The 20,857-nt window shown below is 39.4% G+C and overlaps 1 protein-coding gene across 7 annotated transcripts in view; it reads left to right on the top strand.

Annotated features, from left to right (window-relative positions):
- The window catches only part of patj (PATJ crumbs cell polarity complex component), a 226,077-nt gene that overhangs the window by 92,997 nt on the left and 112,223 nt on the right, over positions 1–20,857 (top strand). For 6 of the 7 annotated variants that reach the window (XM_052011643.1, XM_052011644.1, XM_052011648.1 and 3 more), the window contains 5 exons: positions 2,243–2,314; positions 2,873–3,050; positions 7,800–7,910; positions 14,562–14,618; positions 16,259–16,409. In XM_052011643.1, coding sequence (XP_051867603.1) covers positions 2,243–2,314; positions 2,873–3,050; positions 7,800–7,910; positions 14,562–14,618; positions 16,259–16,409 — 569 coding nt within the window. The remainder of the gene's footprint in view (positions 1–2,242; positions 2,315–2,872; positions 3,051–7,799; positions 7,911–14,561; positions 14,619–16,258; positions 16,410–20,857) is intronic. The other variant, XM_052011645.1, reaches the window with a different exon arrangement.

The raw sequence follows: 20,857 nt of genomic DNA, 5'->3' as shown, positions 1-20,857 counted from the left end.
TGGTATGGAATTCCAAAGCATTTTCAATGACCAAGTCAGTATTCTATTGAGTTTATTATAGACTTGAATTACTGTTTAATGTAATTGCTGTTATTTTTATGAGCCATGTTATCAGACAATTCATAAGGTGCACCAGAATTCTTAAAGCAAAAGGTGCTGATTATCACACACCCATTTTTAACCCTAATCCTGTCCTAACCCATTTTATTCCCCACACATTCCCATCAACTTGACCTCAGATTCTACCACTCATCTACATGTAAGGGGCGATTTACAGTGGCCAGTTAACCTATCACCAGCACATCTTTGGGATGTGGGAAGAAACTGGAGCACCCAGCAGAAATCCATACTGATACAGGGGGATCCTGTAAACTCCACACAGACAGCACTGCAGATCAGGTTTGAACCTGGGATGCTGTGTTGAGGTGCTGTATTAGCTGTGCCACTGTGCTGCCCTAGTCTTGTTTACCCACTGTTCATGAATCTAAGGAAGTTCTTACATCAGAATTGAACAAAATGTAGTATGATTTAAATGGAAAAAACTGTGCATCAAATTCTGAAGCAGAAAAAAATACTAAAAATATATATCAGGACTCTCAACATTTGAAAATGGATGAATTCACATTCTGGCAAATTTTGATGAGTCGTCACCCAAAACTAAATACGTATCTTTCCACTTTTCAAATGCTGGTGAACCTGCATCGAATTACTATTAGTTCATGATGAACAGTTACAAATGCACTTGTTTTTAATGTTTTAATTGGCATTGTCAGCATCATAAAATTAGACAGATTTCAATAAAATAAACACTGAAATGTATGGTTGCTGTATTTGTTAGACTTTTCTTCCCTTGCATTTCAGCTTAAAGAAAAATCAATCCATCTGTTCTTTGCTATGCATTTTTATTGTTTCTCATTGAAAAGTACCGTACAAAGTACCACCAAGGCATGTCACCCCATCCTCTGCTGGCTTTCTCCCTTTCGTCCCTGTGGCAGAAGTTTGATCTGCTTTCACAAAGGCAAACTCCTGGAACGCAGCTGGCCCAGATGGAGTCTGTGGTCAGCTTCTGAAGTCATGAGCCAATCAACTGGCCACTGTCTTCGCCAACATATTTGGCCTCTCGTTCCAATAGTCTACTGTCTTCATTTGCTTCAAGGAACCATGTGTCATGGTGTCAGAACAACGACCTAGCCCATAATGTCAGCAAAACGAAAGAGCAGGTTGTTGACCCAAGGAAGGCGGGGGTGGGTGGTATGATCACAACCCTGTCCTCATCAACTAAGCTGCTGCAGAGATGGTCAACAGCTTCAAGTTCCTTGGCCATCCATATCACCAGCAACATCTCCTGATCCCTCCATACTGTGTATGTACTTTCTTATGCATCTGAAAAATTCCGCTTATCTACGAAGATTCTCTTGAGCTTCTACAGATGTGCATAGAAAGTATCCTGACGGATTGTATTTCAGTCTTGTGTGGCAACTGCTCTGCTCTGGACTGTTGGAACCTGCAGAGAGTGGTAAACACTGTCCAGTCCATCACAGGCTCATCACATCCATCCAGTCCATCTTCATAGTGCATTTCTTCAGGAAGGCTAACAATATTATCAAGGATGCCTACCACCCTGGCCATTCCCTTTTCTCTCTTCTGCGTTCTAGGAGAAGATACAGGGACTTGAAAACCCAGATGACCAGACTCAATAATGGCATCTTCCCCACTGCTAATAGAACTAAGCCAATCACCTCCTTCACATCTCCTTCCCGCTGGTGCTGCCACATTCGAACCCTTAATTCTACCTTTTCTGCTTTTGTTGCTTTAGCATTTCTTTTTGCACTACCTCAGTTTACACTATACTTGGCACCAATCCATTGTTTTTGTGCTGTATTTATTGTTGTAGTTATTATTAACATTTATACTGTTTACTCTGTGAGTTTCATACGAGCAAGGAATTTCATTGCACCTTGGTGGATATGACAGTAGACTAATCTGAATCTAATCTGAATCTGATAAATGGAACTCATTGCCAAATTAAATCCTTTTCACTGAGGCCAGTGATTACATTTAACAGTTGCTGAATGAACAGTAGATTTGATGATTAATAATGGTGCAAATATTACATACTTATTAATTTCTTAGATTTTACACTTAAACATGCACATTTATTTGTCTTTTAAAGTTGATTGATGTAGTATAAAAATAGATGTTAACTTTGATTTTTAACACGGTGTTCTTCTTTTATGATCAGTGAATTACCTGAAAGAGAAGAAGGTGAAGGAGAAGAAACCCCAATCTTGAGTCATTGGGAGGCACCACGAAGGTACGACAGCATCAAACAGTTTAACCGTTGCTTCCTACATAATTTCCTATTCTGTTCCCTTTACAGAGGATCTACCTTTAGAGAGCCACATCATCCAAAAAGTAACGTTGAGATATTAAAGAATATTTTAATTTATTTATTAAACAAAATATGCCTAGAATTTCAAAGAAGCTCTTAATGATAAATGTCCATTATTATTATTATTATTATTATTATTATTATGATTTCATTATGTTTTTGTTTGGATTGAAATGTAATGAGATTGATGTTTCATTTAGTACTGTAATGAGTTTCCCAGAGAATGACTGACTGGTTGTGGACGATTTTCTGCTTTTATAAGTTGAAATCGGAAAACATGAGTTTTGATCTTGAGATATAGCTACTTGAACAGAGGGGAATATTTAATCTGATCTTTGAAAAACATCTTTTAGCCTTATATGCATTGACAGATATTTTGCCAAGAGCATGAATTATATGATAAATTTGAATTTGGCAGAAAAATACAAAGGAGGAAAAAAATTTCATTCACTATTTCATGCAAGCTTATCTTCTTTATAGAGTTGAGCTTTGGCGAGTACCAGGTGAATCACTTGGCATTAGTATTGTTGGTGGCAACACAGTAATAAAAAGACTGAAAAACGGTGAGGAATTAAGAGGAATTTTTATTAAACATGTCTTGGAGGAGACTCCAGCTGGAAGATCCAATGCTTTGAAGACTGGGGACAAAATTATTGAGGTAAAAGATTTTAAATTACATTATCATTTTATCAATAAATCTATTCATGCTTAATAAGAACCATAGTGACTTCTGCTATAAATGATGTTTGGGGATGTCTTGGTCCACTGAAGGTTTTCTTTAAGGTGCTCAGGGCAGAAAAGAGAAACATGAGCATTAAGGTATTTAATCAAACCAATATGATATATCTACATGGAAGCATTTGTTTTGCTCTTTAGGCATAATGCTAAATTTACTGATTTTAAAGGATTTTTTTTCAAAAATCTGATTATTAAAGATGATGAATTCAATGGAAAAGTATGTAATTATAACAATTAATAGGCAAATAATATAACATGTAACTTGGGATTCATGGCATTTTAGAACATAGAACAATTACAACACAATTCAGGCCCTTCGGCCCACAAAGCTGTGCCAAACATGTCCCTACCCTAGAAATTACTAGGCTTACCCATAGCCCTCTATTTTACTCAGCTCCATATACCGATCTAACAGTCTCTTGAAAGACCCTATCGTATCAGCCTCCACCACCATTTCCCGCAGCCCATTCCATGCACTCACCACTCTCTGAGTAAAAAACTTACCCCTGACATCTCCTCTATATCTACTCCCCAGCACATTAAACCTATGTCCTCTTGTGGCAACCAATTCAGCCCTGGGGAAAAGCCTCTGACTATCTACCCTATCAATACCTCTCATCATCTTATATAGCTCTATCAGGTCCCCCCTCATCCTTCGTCTCTCCAAGGAGAAAAGGCCGAGTTCCCTCAACCTGCTTTCATAAGGCATGCTCTGCATCCCAGGCAGCATCCTTTTAAATCTCCTCTGCACCATCTCTATGGCTTCCACATCTTTCCTATAGTGAGGCGACCAGAACTGAGCACAGTACTCCAAGCGGGGTCTGACCAGGGACCTATATAGCTGCAACAATACCTCTCGGCTCCTAAATTCAATTCCCCGATTGATGAAGGACAATACACCATATGCCTTCTTAACCACAGAGTCAACCTGCGCAGCCGCTTTGAGCGTCCTATGGACTCGGACCCCAAGATCCCTCTGATCCTCCACACTGCCAAGAGTCCTACCATTAAGACTATATTCCGCCAACATATTTGACCTACCAAAATGAACCACTTCACACTTATCTGGGTTGAACTGCATCTGCCACTTCTCAGCCCAACTCTGCATCCTATCTATATCCCTCTGTAACCTCTGACAGCCCTCCAAACTATCCACAACACCCCCAACCTTCGTGTCATCCACAAACTTACTAACCCACCCCTCCACTTCCTCATCCAGGTCATTTATAAAAATCACAAGTAGTAAGGGTCCCAGTACAGATCTCTGAGGTACACCACTGGTCACCGACCTCCACTCAGAATACGACCCTTCAACAACCACTCTTTGCCTTCTGTGGGCCAGCCAGTTCTGGATCCACACTGCAATGTCCCCTTGGATCCCATGTCTCCTCACCTTCTCCATAAGCCTCGCATGGGGTACCTTGTCAAATGCCTTGCTGAAATCCATATACACTACATCTACTGCTCTCCCTTCATCGATGTGCTTAGTCACATCCTCAAAAAATTCAATCAGGCTCATAAGGCAGGACCTGCCCTTGACAAAGCCATGCTGACTATTCCTAATCATATTACACCTCTCCAAATGTTCATAAATCCTGCCTCTCAGGATCTTCTCCATCAGCTTACCAACCACTGAGGTAAGACTCACTGGTCTATAATTTCCTGGGCTATCCCTACTCCCCTTCTTGAATAAGGGAACAACATCCGCAACCATCTAATCTTCCGGAACCTCTCCCATCTCCATGGACGACACAAAGATCATCGTCAGAGGTTCCTCAATCTCCTCCCTTGCCTCCCACCGCAACCTGGGGTACACCTCATCCGATCCTGGCGACTTATCTAACTTGATGCTTTCCAAAAGTTTCAGCACCACCTCTTTTCTAATATCTACATGCTCAAGCTTTTCAGGCCACTGCAAGTCCCCACTACAATCACCCAGATCTTTTACCGTGGTGAATACTCACGTAAAGTATTCATTAAGTACCTCCGCTATTTCTTCCGGATCCATACACACTTTCCCACTGCTGCACTTGATAGGCCCTATCCTTTCACATTTCATCCTCTTACTCTTCACATACTTGTAGAACGCCTTGGGGTTTTCCTTGATCCTGCCCGCCAAGGCCTTCTCATGTCCCCTTCTGGCTCTGCTAATCTCTTTCTTAAACTCCTTCCTTTTAGCCTTGTACTCCTCCAGATCTCTAACATTACCTAGCTCTCTGGACCTTTTGTATGCCTTTCTCTTCCTTTTGACTAGATTTATTATAGCCTTCGTACACCACGGTTCCTGTATCCTATCATGACTCCCCTGTCTCATCAGAACATGTCTGTTCAGAGCTCCACACAAATATCCCCTGAATATTTGCCACATATCTTCCGTACTTTTCCCAGAGAACATCTGCTCCCAATTTAATCTTCCAATTTCCTGCCTGAGAGCCTCATAATTCCCTTTACTCCAAGTAAACACCTTTCTAGCCTGTCTGTTCCTATCCCTCTCTAGTGCTAACGTAAAGGAGATAGAATTATGATCACTATCACCAAAATGTTCACCCACTGAGAGATCTGACACCTGACCAGGTTCATTTCCCAATATCAAATCAAGCACAGCCTCTCCTCTTGTAGGTCTATCTATATACTGTGTCAAGAACCCTTCCTGAACACACCTAACAAACTCCACCCCATCTAAACCCCTCACTGTCTGGAGATGCCAATCGAGGTTTGGGAACTTAAAATCCCCCATCACCACAACTCTGTTATTCTCACACCTTTCCAGGATCTGCTTCCCTATCTGCTCCTCAATAACCCTGTCACTATTGGGCGGCCTATAAAAAACACCCAGCACCGTTATCGACCCCTTCCTGTTCCTAACCTCCACCCACAGAGAGTCCGTAGACAATCCCTGCACAACGTCCACCTTTTCTGCAGCCGTGACACTATCTCTGATCAACAGTGCCACTCCCCCACCTCTCTTGCCTCCCTCCCTGTCCTTCCTGAAACATCTAAAACCGGGCACTTGAATCAACCATTCCGGCCCCGGAGCCATCCAAGCCTCCAAGTTAAATTGTATTATTTAAAAACATTCTCTTAAAGATTTTGGGATAATCACTTTCATGGTTGCATAATTCACCTTTTTCAACTGAATATTGTTGTTCTGGTAATTCTGTAAATACAATATTTATATGACTTAAAGAGGTAGATTTGTGTGAGATGGGGAAATTTATCCTATACTGAGAAAGTGCATTTTAAAATTTGCTCATTTTGATCATAAAGGCTTATTTTTATTTCTTAAGGTTACATTTTTGAGTCATCACACTTCATATAGTTGGATACATCATTATTGAACTGCTTCTTAAATAGGTGCTTCACTCCTACCACACCAGAGAAAGTCCATAACTGCTATATTTGAGTAAATAGAACAGCCTGTCACTATTCAAGTCTACTATTATATGTTTCTTTTCCTTAGTTTAAAAAAAAGAACATTCAGAATTCAGAGCAGGAGAAGGACATACATAATCTGCTGTTCATTAGAATTGTTGGTTTCACTTCCTTGCCTCATCCCATGAACATTGACTTACCATTATTCCAAAGGGCTTTTCAGACTTGAATATGTTCAATGACTTGGCTTCCACAGTTCACTGGGGTAGAAAATTCTAAAGATTCATCATCCTTAAACAAGAAATTCCCCCTTACCTCTGTCTTAAGTAGACAACTTCCTACTCTAAAACTAATTCCAGAATGCCCCATGAGAGGAAACTTTTTTTTTAGAATAATGGGGAGATGAGAGTCAAAGGTCATGAGGATATTTTTTATCACGTCAACCCCTCCCCCCCACCGCCTCCAGAATTTTATGTTTCAATAAATCACCTCTCATTCTTCTGAACTCCAATGGTTAGTAGGCCAACCTGCTCAATCCTTCCTCATAATACGATCACTTCATCCTCGGTGTCAACCAAGAAAACCTTTACTGAATTGTTTATAGTGCAGATATATTCTCCTTAAATAAGGAAATGAAAATCATGGTGTCACCAATGATGTATATCATTGTCACACGATTTCCCTTCTTTGCTAGGGAAAAGAAATTTCTCTTCAGCTTAGCGTAAAACAGCCTGCCATTTATTTTACAACTGTGACCCTGGTTCTATACTTTTTAATTAGGAGAAGATTCCTCTCCATATCCAGCCTGTTAAGCCCTAAAAGAGTTTTAAAAGAAATCTCCATGACACTGTCTCTATGGCAAATACATCCTTTCATAGCTGAAGAGCCCAAAATTATACACAATACTCAAACTGTGCCAAGTCCCCTGTACAGTTCAGTAAAACTCCTTTATCCTTGTATTCAAATTTTCCTGTTATCAATGCTGACATACCTTTTGAATTCCTAATCACTTGTTGCATCTGCATATGGGCTTTCTGTGACTTTTGCACAAACATGCATAGTTGCCTTCGAACATCAGCACTACCCGCCCCACACCACCCCCACTGATTGGAAATATTTGGTTGCTTCAAAGCACCTTTTTGCATGGGTTGCAGAAGTGGAGATCAAACTCCACTATTGTTTGATGACTTAAAAAATATCATTATTAATGGAGTGATCATGCAAGCAAATCATGTTGCTTTAACATAACATGCATTAAGGAAGCTAATTCTAGTCTTAATTGAATGTTATTTTACAGGTTTCTGGTATTGACCTACAAAATGCCACACACGATGAGGCAGTAGATGCCATAAAAAATGTTGGAAATCCAGTTGTTTTTGTGGTTCAAAGTTTATCACCAACTCCACGAGTGAGTAGGAACTAGAAACAAAATTAAGATCACAATATAATCTTTAATGATGGCTTCTATCAGCATGTGGATTTATTTGATGGGCTTTAATGATTACAGTGTACCTCCACATTATGGCAGTTCGGGTAATGGAAATTCACCCTTACAGAAATCACAAAGCACTACCCAAAAATTGAGATGTGGAATAAAAAATTCCATATGTGAAAAAAATAAACGAATACAAAATGTATACAGAGAACTAAAGTAGTTTACCAAGGACAATGATCACAGGCAGAGAAATAAAGGACTGCAGATGCTGGAATCTAGACGATAAACACTACGATGCTGGAGGAACTCAGCAGGCCAGGCAGCATCTGTGGAGAAAAGCAGGCGGTCAACGTTTCGGGTCAGGACCCTTCCTCAGGACTGAAGATAGGAAAAGGAGAAGCCAAATATATAGGAGGGAAAAGCAGAGCAGTGATAGGTGGACAAAAGAGGGGAGACAAGGTGGGCACAAGGTGGTGATAGGTAGATGCAGGTCAGAGATAGTGATAGGCAGGTGCGGGGAAGGAGGGGAGAGCAGATCCACTGGGGGATGTATCAAAGGTAAGAAGAGAGAGGAAAAAAAGGTAGAAAGAAGAGAGAGGCAAGGAAAGGGAAGAAGAGAAGCAGCATGGTGGGGGGAGGGGTTGTGGGGAAGTGGGTGGGGATCACTTAAAATGGGAGAATTCAATGTTCATGCCATTAGGCTGCAAGGCTCCAAGATGAAAAATGAGGTGCTGTTCCTCTAGTTTGCGCTTGGAATTCTCCCGGCAATGGAGGAGGCCGAGGACTGTCATTATCAGTGATAGTGTGGGAGGGGGAGTTGAAGTGACTGGCAAAGGGGAGATGCAGATCATGGTTATGGACAGAGCACACGTCTGAGTGAGCACATGGTCGAGGAGCCGGAGAGCAGAGGAGATCACAGAGGTGGAGCAGTGAGAGAGGGACTCATGAAGCTCCCATCGAAGAGAGGAAGGAAACTTCTTCAAAGTGGGCATCCTTGAAGAGACTTCACAGTGGAGCTGTAATACTAGAGGAACAAAGGACTGCAGATGCTGTAATCTAAATGTGTCTGAGTGAGCATGTGGTCAAGGCATATGATCACAGGCTGCTGGTTTACAGTAGGAGGTTATTTAAGGGATTTGCATGGAAACTTACAAAGCAATCTCTTCTACTGATACTTGTACAATGATCACAGTCTGGTTCATGGCGGGAGGTCACATAAGAGATCTGCTTTGGAAACTGACAAGGCAATTTCTTCTATTGAAACTTGTATAATGATAGTTATCAAACAACGTACATATCAAACAAACATTTCCAGTTAATTAAAACAACAACCCTTTCTCTTCTGCCTACAAGACAATCAGAATTGCCTTGCACACCCAAATACCCTTGCTGACCGCATACCTGTGGAAGCATTACAGTTGAGGTAAAAGCCCTGTAGGAATAAATCTCCACTTATAACATGGGATTCAATGGGGTAAAAAAGCTTCACATTATGGAAAATTGTGAAACAGACAGGTATCTAGGATGTTGGGGTACACTGTACTTCATTACAGGGTTTAGATGGTAATGTTAAGATATGATGCAGCAAGATTATTAATTCTGCATGTCGGCATCCAATTTCAGTGTAAACAAGTTTTACTTCAGCTTAACCAAAGAAAGAATGCATTCAACCCAAAATGACGCATTGCTTCCCTGCAATTCATTTAACTTTAAGGAACATTTATGTCTGTACATTAGGCATGAACCACCTAATCTCTGTACATTATTTCCCTCTGAGCCTTTATATTGTTATTAACACTTGCAGAAGAATGCTTCCTTTCTCTGAATTTTGAAGTATTTTTTCTCTCAGCTGCCCAAATATGAATTTGCATTATTTAAAGGCTATCTGAAAAACCTTTCTGTATTCAAAACTAGTTTTCACCATCTAAATCCAATCCTATTCTTGCCTGTGGTCTCTTTGCTTCTTGCACGATCAGAGGTCCAATCAGACACCCTACATCACCACATTAATTTACCTGGTTGAAGTAGTTCACCTGCTAAACAGCTTCTGTCTTAACTCCACTCACTACCTATAACTTAAACGTGTAGCTATGGAAACTGTTGTGGAGCAAAAGAATCAATTGTTTAGGTCCATAATAAGATCAAACTGTAATCTACAGGTGGGAGAGGGCCTGCATCCCCTTCCAGCTACAATCCATTCACTCTCTCCTTTTGTACAAGGCATGCCTTTTATATACTTTTAGAGAGTTGTTTCTGACATTACCTTCCTTGCATGATCATCATGTGCCTTATAGACTCTTGCCTTTGGGTCTGGTGGTTCATACCTAAAGGGTCCCTTTGTATGGATAAGACCTTGGCTACTATGGTGACAGACTCTTTATCCTAGACATTGATGAAAAGAGCCTCCAATGCGAGTGTGTCCTTCCTTAAATAAGGAATTCAAAACTGTCTGCAGTACATGAAAATCAAAAAAAACTGCAGAAGCCGGAAGCCTGAAACAAAAACAGAATGTGCTGAAAACGCTCAACAGGCCAAGCAGCATCTGTGGAAAGACAAAGTTAATATTTCAGGTGAAAGACCCTTTTGAGTGGATGAAGAGTCTTTGACCTGAAACATTAATTCTGTTTCTATCTCCGTAGATATGGCCTGACTTGCAGTAACACTTGTAGTGAGTCATATAGGGTCTCACCAACATCCTGTACAATTGTAGCTGGCCTCCTGCACTTTTATATTCTATCTCCCTTATAGTAGAAATTAACATTCCATTTTGATGCCGTAATTACTTGTTGTATCTGAATGTTAACCTTCTTTGTTTCATATTCGAGAAGATCGAGATTCATTTGCACAGCAATGTTTTGTAGTCTCTTTCCATTTAAACAAATGCTGCTTTTCTATTCTTCCCACTACACAGTCTCACATTTTCCATCTTCCTCTTTTTACCCCGTCACTGAACCTATCTGTATTCCTTTGCAGACTCTTTGCTTCTTAAGAATTTGCTTTCCCACATATGCTTGCATCAACTGAAAATCTGGCCATGAAGTACTTGATTCTTTCATCTAAATCATTAGGCTTATAAATAGTTAAGCCTCAATTGCGCCCAATTAATTTTAGATTACCAACCTGAAAGTGACCCATTATCCAGACTTCCTTTTCAATCATGGAATTAAATTGTGTCTGTAATTTTTTAAAATATATTCCAATATATTTTCAGAAAATTTGAATCTTTTTCTATGTTGATTTTTAAGAAATCTAAAAGCTGCAATACATTCTATGAAAATGTCAACACAATTTTTAAAATATAATTAGATTTTATTACAATTCTAAAAAGGCTGATTTAATATTATTTTGCATGTATTACTCCTCTCTTGTTGAAAAGTGATGAACTATTAATGATTTCAGCTGGGGCTAAAGACTAGGTCCTTGTGAAAGTTGAGAACACTATGACCTGTAAGTTCATAACTTACTTTGCATTTTAATATATATTCTGGCAGCAATTTAAGTTTGTGCAGCAAAAAATAGCTACAGGATTCTACTTGAACTATGAAATAATTTTTATTCTGTATTATGTGTGTGAAGTTCACCACTCCTCCCTGATTCATCACTTCTTTAAATTCTGATTAGCTTAAAGCAGTCACTTTTAACAATGTTCAAAAACCAATTTGACTCAGTCTAGGGATTTAATGTGTTCATTTGGTCATTAATTACAATGCATTTCTGGAGATAATTACATTCTGATCCATGAGATAAAGTGTCAGTAATGCACCACACGTGTGTGTAATATGAATAATTAAGTTCAGTCACTGCTTGTCATTTAGGTCTGTGCACAAAATAATAACCTGGCTTTCAACACGTAATGGAAGCTGCAGTGTACTTACCGTCTGCACACAAGTGTTTCCCTAACTTAAAATCAGATATCTTGTAGAACAAAAATTAAACTGATTTATTGTGAAAACAAAAATGCTCTGCACTTCCATATTCCATAATTACCCAGTAACAGGCCAGCAGGTAAAGAAAAGCATTATCTTGGGGTTTAATGAGGAGTGTAAAGGGGGAGAGGAAGGCAAAGAAGCAAGGGGCCTAAGGAATTAATCACATCTCCTAGAAAACAAAAGGCATACCAATTGTGTCAGGAGAGGAGTGAAAGCAAAGAAATGGAGGTTTCAAGGTGATGAAGGGGGTGAGGCTGATCTTTCAGTTGGCCTCAACTGGACATTAAGTTCATTATTTTCAAATGCAAAAAGTCTAACCTCTGCTTCAGCCATGTGAAGCACACTCTGCTAACAATATGGTGGGTTAATATGAGCATAAGCTCCCATCTTGCCATAATGGAGTCTTGGGACGTCTTGGCAACTCTAAAAGATGCCAAAATTTCTCTGTTTTTTTCCTGTACTTGTGTAAGTTTCTTCCCTCTTTTATGAGGAATATGCAGACTAAACAATGCAAATGAAAGTCAAAAAGATTAGTTTCCATGACTTTCTCATTTGAACAAAACCCTCCAGTTAAAGCCAAATTTCATTAATTCCAGTCATGGAGTGTCATTATTGCCATGGGGTACTCTATTACATTAAAGCAAGACTAGAAAAGGGTGCAAGTATCAGGGCACAAATGACCATTACAATCAAATGCAAATTTCAGTTGCACCTGAGACCCAAGAGATTGCACTAAAATATGTGCTGCCCAGGAGTGGGGACTGAGATCAGTTTTGATTTCCATAAGCTCTATCACAGACATTCTTTTTGCTCTTTCCACCCCTCTCCAACTCTGCAATTTAAAACACACTTCCTTCCTTTCTATTCCAGTTCTGACAAAGGGTCATTAACCTAAAATGTTAAATCTGTTTCTCTCTCTCTCCACTGATGAGTATCTCCAGAATTTTGTGTTTTTATTTCAACTTGCCTTTGTTGTTTTGCCACATTTCCTTGCAAAAGTTTATGGTTATTATTTTAAACATAAGATGGTTAATTTGTCACACTACCTGTAATTTCGGTTTCAGAACTACATTTCCAAATACATTGCAGGACTAGGATCCCAGTCAAGAAAGCCCCTTAATTACTTTTCGTACCTTGGCTCCCTTTCCCAGGCAACACCACACCAACCCAACAATCACCATTACCTTTTTCATTCCTATACTTCACTTCAGAATAGCCCTAAACATTCTTTCACTTCACTCCTGATGCAGTACAGACCTGATCCTTCACTCTTCCCACTCCAAATTCCAGCATTACATCTGATAGAGCTGTGCATAAAATCTGTGCTCTATAATTACGGACTATTCTAAACTTTGGAAAAAACCTTGTGTAATAAAACTCTGTTAATCTCGCATGCTCAGAATGTTGGTGGTGCTGGATGAGCAGATTTTCCAGACTAATAGACATTGTTGTGTTAATATTTCAACATACTTCTAATACACATTTTTTAGTAGTATCATAAATTTTCCAGTGAACCCAGCAAATTTAAAGAGAGTGCAGCAAATATAAACGGGTGAGTGGAAGGGAATGTGGGAACCAGGGCATCAATGAGTGGAAGGGATCATGGGAACCAGGAACCCAGTGACTGGACGAGAACACGGGAATCGTCAGGATTTCCAAAAAGTCTGATAGTGAATTATTGTAGTTGTACTGTTAATGGTGCAGCAAAAGTGTAGTATTTTTTCAATAATTATATAAATTTTACTTGGCTAAATTCAAATTCTGAGGATATAGTCTCTGGATGGCTATATAACTTTGCTCAGTGGCACAGGTAGAAGCCATGAGACTTGGCCAACCAGTAGAGATTTTTTGGATTTTGTCTTATGCACATTTGTAGAGAATGTTAGCTGCCAAGAGAGTGAAGCTGTGTTGAGACTTTCTCTGGTGAATAATAACTGATGTATATAGTAAAGGTAGGTAAAAGCTCATATGTGTTTTCTACTTGATTTGTTTGTTCCACTTACACAGAAATTTTAGCCTCTTATTACTACAACAGATCTAGTTCTCCAAGAAGGGACCAGCATTCTTGGGGCAATGCATTCTGTGTTTCCCTGAAATGACCCAAAAGGAATGTCACATGGGTGGGGAGTGACATCACGTGTAGAAATCATGTCAGGGTGTGAAAATGATGCACACCCCTTTGAATATGCAGATTGATGCAAAATGATTGTTTTCACATTTCACACTGGAAGAGAATCAATTTTCAATTGCATAATACTGACAGAAATAGAGTTGTGTGATTGAATACTAAGGCCTAAATGTGCAAGTCATATTGTGACAAGTCTCAGTTTTACATGATTATGATGTATTAAGGTTTTCCTAGAAGCTTCTCTTTTTTGAGATATTTTAATTGGGGTGAGTTTTTACTTGAGTTCAGTCAGTAGAGTATATCTGGAGAATGTTTCTAAAAGATTTTGTATCCTTGCTTCGAAAGCTCCCTATACTTGTTGTGAGTTATATTTAACATTCTATATGGTTTTTATTGAAATCTATTCTCATTTTTGATATATCAACAGAAGAGGAGGATTGGAAAGAAACAAAATGCATTACTTATGTTTTAAATTGTTACAGTTTTGCAATACAAAGTTGTATTTTTCATGCGGTAAAATGTTAACTGCCACTTAAAAGGAATTTATATCAAATTTCTGTTCAATAGCCGTATTCTGTATATCAAAGCAAAACTGAGCAAAAACAAGAAAAAGGAAAGAAAACAGTAAGTAATCTCTTAAAGATCATATTGAAATAGATGACATTATATAATTACTAATATGCATCCTAGTTAAATGTATTTTGTTGAAACAAAATAAAAGCATTATTACTTGACTCGTATGCAACTTGATTGTTGCTTAATCCTTTTTTCATAATCATAATGTGATCTTTAAGAAAGGTCAGAGAAAAATACAGAGAATCCTGAAAATGCTCAGCAGGGTAGGTAACATGTGGAGAGAGAAACGGAGTCAATATTTCTGAACTGATGAAAGGTCATCAACTTTCTTTCCACAGATGTTGCCTGACTTACCAAGTGTTTCCAACATTATCAGTTTTAAATTCATGTTTCCAGCATCTGGAGTTTTCCTTTTCAATTGCTGTTTCAGAAAAATAATTGAATTCAAAGGCTGGAATTCAGTTCCACCATGAGTGACTTTTAATGTTGTATTTCTTTATATTTTTTCTGCACTAATAGTGATGATGGTAAATTATCAGTATCACAGTAATGGCTTGCCATTTATTTAAGCACCTTTAAATATGCCTTGTGCTGATGCTTGGCTTACCTTGCTAAACACTTCATTGAATCAGAATTGGTCCCTTGGCTTGATGATGATGGTCCAGGAAGGAATGGGCTGGGCTTGAGGAGAGAGGTTCTTGAAGAACACAATAATTCTGTTGCCAGTGGTCCACAGCTTCTCACTGACTCCCAATTTTGTGCTGTGTCAAATTTATTCTGAATCTGTGTCTTTAAGTTAAGTACTGTCATACTGTGTGATGTGATGTTAAAAGACTTTGTCTCCACGAGGACAGTGCAGTGGTCAGTTCGACCATTGGTCTCACAGATTGATGCATCTGCACAAGTAGGTGATCCTTCGTAATGAATAGTCCATAAATACCATTGCTACAAGTGCAGGTTGAAGGCTGGGTAACCAGCAGCGAGTGACTCACATATTGACACCCCAAAGCCTGTCCACCATCTACAAAGCACAAGTTAGGAGCACTTGCCCAGATTAGTGCTGCTCAAACAACTCTTAAGAAGCTTGTCATATCCAAGACAAAGGAGCCCACTTAATTGATATGCTATTCATCAATGTAAACTTTTTTACCAACTGCATGCCACTGTGCTAGCGCTTCTGCCGGGTCTGTCCTCCCATTCGGTCATATCAGAGTCTACCACATAGCTGTGGGTCTGGAGTCAAGTGCAGGCCAGACCAGGTAAGGGTGACAGATTTCCTTCTGACAGGACATTAGTGAACCAGATGGGTCCTTACAACAATTGACAATGGTTTTCATTAGACTTTTTAATTCCCAAATTTGAATTTGGGTTTATCACCATCTGCCACAGTTGGATTCGAAACCAGGTTCCCAGGACTTTGGGTACCTAACTTATTAGTCCAGTGACAATACCACAATGCCATTGCCTCTTCTTGAATGTTGTTGGCTGGCCTCTGTCAGTTATGCATAATGCAAAGTTTGTTCATCTTTATTTTGTTTTGTAAGTATTTCTCAGTTCTGTTCAAATAATTTGTCAAGCATTGTTTGGTTGGTTTAATTATAACTACGGTGGCAACAATTGCTCTACAGATACAATACTGTAATTAAGTAATTTGGCCTTTTAATATCATGATATCTTTTGTTCTTCAGACTCTGGGCCCTAATAGAGCTGGTCCACCACCACCTATGAGACTGCCTCCACCTTACAAAGAACCTACAAGTGTGAAATTATCAGCATTGGAGGAGTCCGAAGCATTCCCAGATACTGGCAGGGTTCCTAAGGAAGAAAATGAAAGTGACCGTAAGTTCAATAAGACATAGTGAAAGCACTGTCAGTTTTTCTTGTCATTTGTGAGGTGTGGGCATTGCAGATAAATCCAACATTAATACCTGTTTATTGCCTTTTAGTAATGAACCCACTTACTAAGTATAGCTGCAATAGGATTTGCCCTAGTAAACATGTTGAGTCTGTGACCCTTCATCAGAACTTCATGAGTTCTGACTTAATTGGTTTCCACAGATGCTGCCTGACTTGCTGAATTTTTCCAGCATTTTCTGTTTTTATTTCAGATTAAAAGCATCTGCAGTTTTTATTTGATTTTCGTTCTCTAGCCACCAACTCCAGCTCTCCCCTAGGCAACCATCAGAAATCGGACCAAACAGTTCCCAACTTTGCTATCAAATTTGAGATGAACTGAGGACCACAAATCCATGCAACCATTTACACTACGTATTTTCACTTCCACTTCTCCCGACTAATGTTGGTCCCTTATTAGAGAACTAGATCTGCTATAATAATATGAGGTTAAAATTTCTGTGCAAATGGAACAAACTAAGCTCCTAATCCAGCTCATCCGTGGCCAAAACCTTCATCCAGACTTGACTATTCCATCATTCAATCCTTTAAGAGCTTGAGGTCATCCAAATTCTGCTACCTGTATCCTTAAAACAAACCCTGATCACTCATCTCCCCTGTGTGTGCTGACCTACCTTGGCCCAAATACCAATGCCTCAGTTTTAAGATTCCTTTTTTCCCAATTCTTTCATGGCCCATCTCCCCCCTATCTCCACAATCTCCTCCATCCTACACTTGTTTAGATATCTGCGTGTTTCCATTTGAACCTTCTTGATTGTCCCCAAATGAAATCACTTCACTATGTAGCCTATGTACCCTCCACCAAGGCCATTAGTTCTGAAATTCTATCCTTTAACCTCACAGTTTCTCTACCTTGTAAGACCCCCTTCAAGCTTTTAGTCATTTCCCCCAAATACCTAAACCAACATTTTGTAATATTCTTGATAGTACATCTGTGAAGAAACTTAGGATAGATATGTTGCTACATTTAAGCTGCTGCATAAATAAAATGTTTCTATACGTGTGAAACTAATCAACCTAAGCCTGAATGCCGGCAGGATGTTGTTGCTTTTAGGCACAGAACACTGCATTATTCAGATGACACAAAGGTTGCTGGTGGTGTGGATAGTGTAGAAGGTTGTTGAGGGTTACAACAAGACATTGATAGGAAGCAAAGCTGGGCTGAGAAGTGGCAGATGGAGTTCAACCCGGAAAAGTGTGAAGTGATTCACTTTGGAAGGTCGAATTTGAAGGCAGAATACAGGGTTAATGGCAGGATTCTCAGCAGTGTGGAGGAACAGAGGGATCTTGGGGTCCAAGTCCATAGATCCCTCAAAGATGCCACCCAAGTTGATAGGGTTGTTAAGAAGGCGTATGGCACGTTAGCCTTCGTTAGTCAGGGGATTGAATTCAAGAGCCATGAGGTAATGTTGCAGCTCTATAAAACACTGGTTAGGCCACTCTTAGAATATTGTGTTCAGTTCTGGTCACCTCACTATAGGAACGGTGTGGAAGCTTTAGAAAGGGCACAGAGGAAATTTACCAAGATGCTACCTGGATTGGAGAGCATGCCTTATGAGGATAGGCTGAGCGAATTAGGGCAGGTGACTTGATAGAGGTGTACAAGATGATAAGAGGCATAGATCGAGTGGAGAGTCAGAGACTTTTTCCCAGGGCAGAAATGACTAACACGAGGTGGCATAATTTTAAGGTGATTGGAGGAAAGTATAGGGGGGATACTAGGGGTAAGTTTTTTACACAGAGAGTGATGGGTGCATGGAAAACGCTGCCAGGGTGCTGATAGAGACAGATACATTAGGGACATTTAAGTGACTCTTAGATAGGCACATGGATGATAGAAAAATGGAGGAGTATGTGGGAGGGAATGGTTAGATTGATCTTAGATCAGGTTAATAGGTCGGCACAACATCGTGGGCCGAAGAGCCTGTACTGTGCTGTTAGGTTCGATGTTATTTGTAAACTTATGAGTTGAGCATTCAATTCCTCATTAAATGTATGTCCCTCTGAACCTCTGATAGGAAGTATTCTGATAAATTCTGTGTTGAATACTTAGCATCATTGAAAAAATTTGCTTTTTCACATTCACTTAAGCTATCATTTACGAAAATTGGGAAGAGGAAGGAGTACTGTCAGAAACATATGGTTATATTTTGTAGGGTCGTCCTAATAAAATAGTATTTGAATTTTTTATGATGTCACTATTAAGTCTAATCATAAATGTTGGAAAACTATATTGTGCAATTAATGAAGGTGAAATTCAATCCAGAGTCAACAGCTTCCAACTGCTTGGATGTGTATTCAAGTTTTGAAGTGTTTTCAATTCTGCATAAAGCATTATAAAATATGGGAAGAGTTTGGTAATTTTGGCAAAACTTCACTTTAAAAGTCTTCACTTCAGTTTTAAACAATGTTGCTTTTGAGAGTCTTGGGATGTTTTGCTTCATTAAAGCTGCTATATAAATACAATTTTCTATTTGTTGGTTGAATGACATGTGAATCTTATGGCTTATGGGCATGGATCAATTTTAGTTTTCCCTCTTTGTGCTACAGACATCATACCACTGCTCCCTTTCCTCAACCAAATATGAAAATAATGCTGATTAAGATCAGATAGATATTTATTGGCCTTTCTCCATTTGGCAGCTCAACCCCACTTGGTTTCAGATTAATATTCTGAGCAAGATCTTGGTACTCTTATCTCCGCAGAAGGTTTTGAAGCTTGTCATGTGGTATCATTTAGTTAACAATTAGGTGACTGGGGAACTGATTAACTCTTTGAAGATTATTAACGTTGATTCAAAATCAAAGATTAAGTTGTATTTTATTGTTTTTAACTTTTGCTATCTAATGTATTTGATTAAAAGAATAAATATATTTTTGTATGTAGAACAGATGCTTTATGATGCAGATACACCTCCAGACAACCAGTAAGAGCAATTGCAAATGTTTGAAAACCATATGTGTGCTATTAGTGAAGGTGAAAATTAGTTCAGAGCTCCCAACCACTTGGGTGTGCATTCAAGTTTCAGTCCTTTAATGTAAAAATTCTATGTTAATCGTTTATGTTCATTAGTGTATTGACCTTACCTTAGCTGAAGCTATGGCAGATTGACAGATTTACATCTGAAGAATAAAGCAGATGTCATCTGGTCTTTTGACATATGAACTTGCAATTACAATGGGATGGATGATTTTGTTCTTAAATCTTAAACTGAAAAAATACCATTAGCAAAACAAACCTTCCAGCACTTCCATGATTGCAAAGTTAGCTTCTCAATGCATGAGCAGATAAAACTTAATGTAACTCTATTTCTATCTTTCTAATACAAGTATAAGTGTTTAAAATGGCTAAAACTAAACACATTTTTTGCTTTAGGTTAATGAGTCAATTTGCCTTTTCAGCATTTAGAAATGGAGTTTAAATTGCATAATGTCAGGAGCCACAAATGCATTATTTCTGTCTCCCCATCATGTGATGTAAATGAGGCCATTAACCTGCTTTTGAATTTTTGTCAGTAAATGTGATAGTTGCCCTTTATTTTCCTTCAACTCATTGAGAATTCGACTTGCAATATAAGTTGATTGGCTCCATCTGAGTCATCATAATGCACATTGCTTCTTAGGCTTAGTATGTAGGAGATAGCAATTAATCTTTCAAGATTGTTAGTATAGTTAAAAATCTACACAATATGTATACAAACAGATTCTTTCACTACCTGTGGCCATAATTAGCAGTACCTGGATTGTTACCTCATTATCAATCAACCATCACTTCCACGTATCACCTCCCAGCTTCTTACATCATTCCCATTCTCCCCCTCCCTCACCTGCCTATCATTCCCCTCTCACCTGGATTCACCTACCACCCGCCAGCTCTTGCTCCACTCTTTCCCCCCACCTTTTATATTGGCTATCTCCCCTCTTTTTTCCCAGTCCTGATGAAGGGTCTTGACCTGAATTGTCAACTGTCCATTTCCCTCCATAGATGCTGCTTGATCTGCTGAGTTTCTCCAGCTCCTGTGTCGAACCATTACTTCGACCTGCCATCTTAGTTGGAGCAAAAAACAAACTGCTGGTGGAACTCAGTGGGCCAGGCAGCATCTGTGGAGGCAATGGGATAGTCAACATTTCAGGTTGAGAACCTGCACCAGGTCTCACAGTTCCTCCAGCAGTTTTTTTTTGCTCCAGTTTACAGCATTTGCAATTTCTTGTGTCTCCATCTGCCTTGTTCCTTTCTAGGCCAGAGGCAGTGAAGCAGCAGGGGGTCGAGGGCAGTAAGTGAAGTAATGAGGGATCGTGGGGGAAGTGGGTGAAGCAGTGGGCTGGAGGTGCAGTGAGTGGAATAACGGGGGTGGGAGGGAGCAGCTGTGATG

The sequence above is a fragment of the Pristis pectinata genome, chromosome 3 (genome assembly GCF_009764475.1).
Source record: "Pristis pectinata isolate sPriPec2 chromosome 3, sPriPec2.1.pri, whole genome shotgun sequence".
NCBI lineage: Eukaryota > Metazoa > Chordata > Chondrichthyes > Rhinopristiformes > Pristidae > Pristis > Pristis pectinata.
This window is presented reverse-complemented; position numbering and strand designations above follow the sequence as displayed.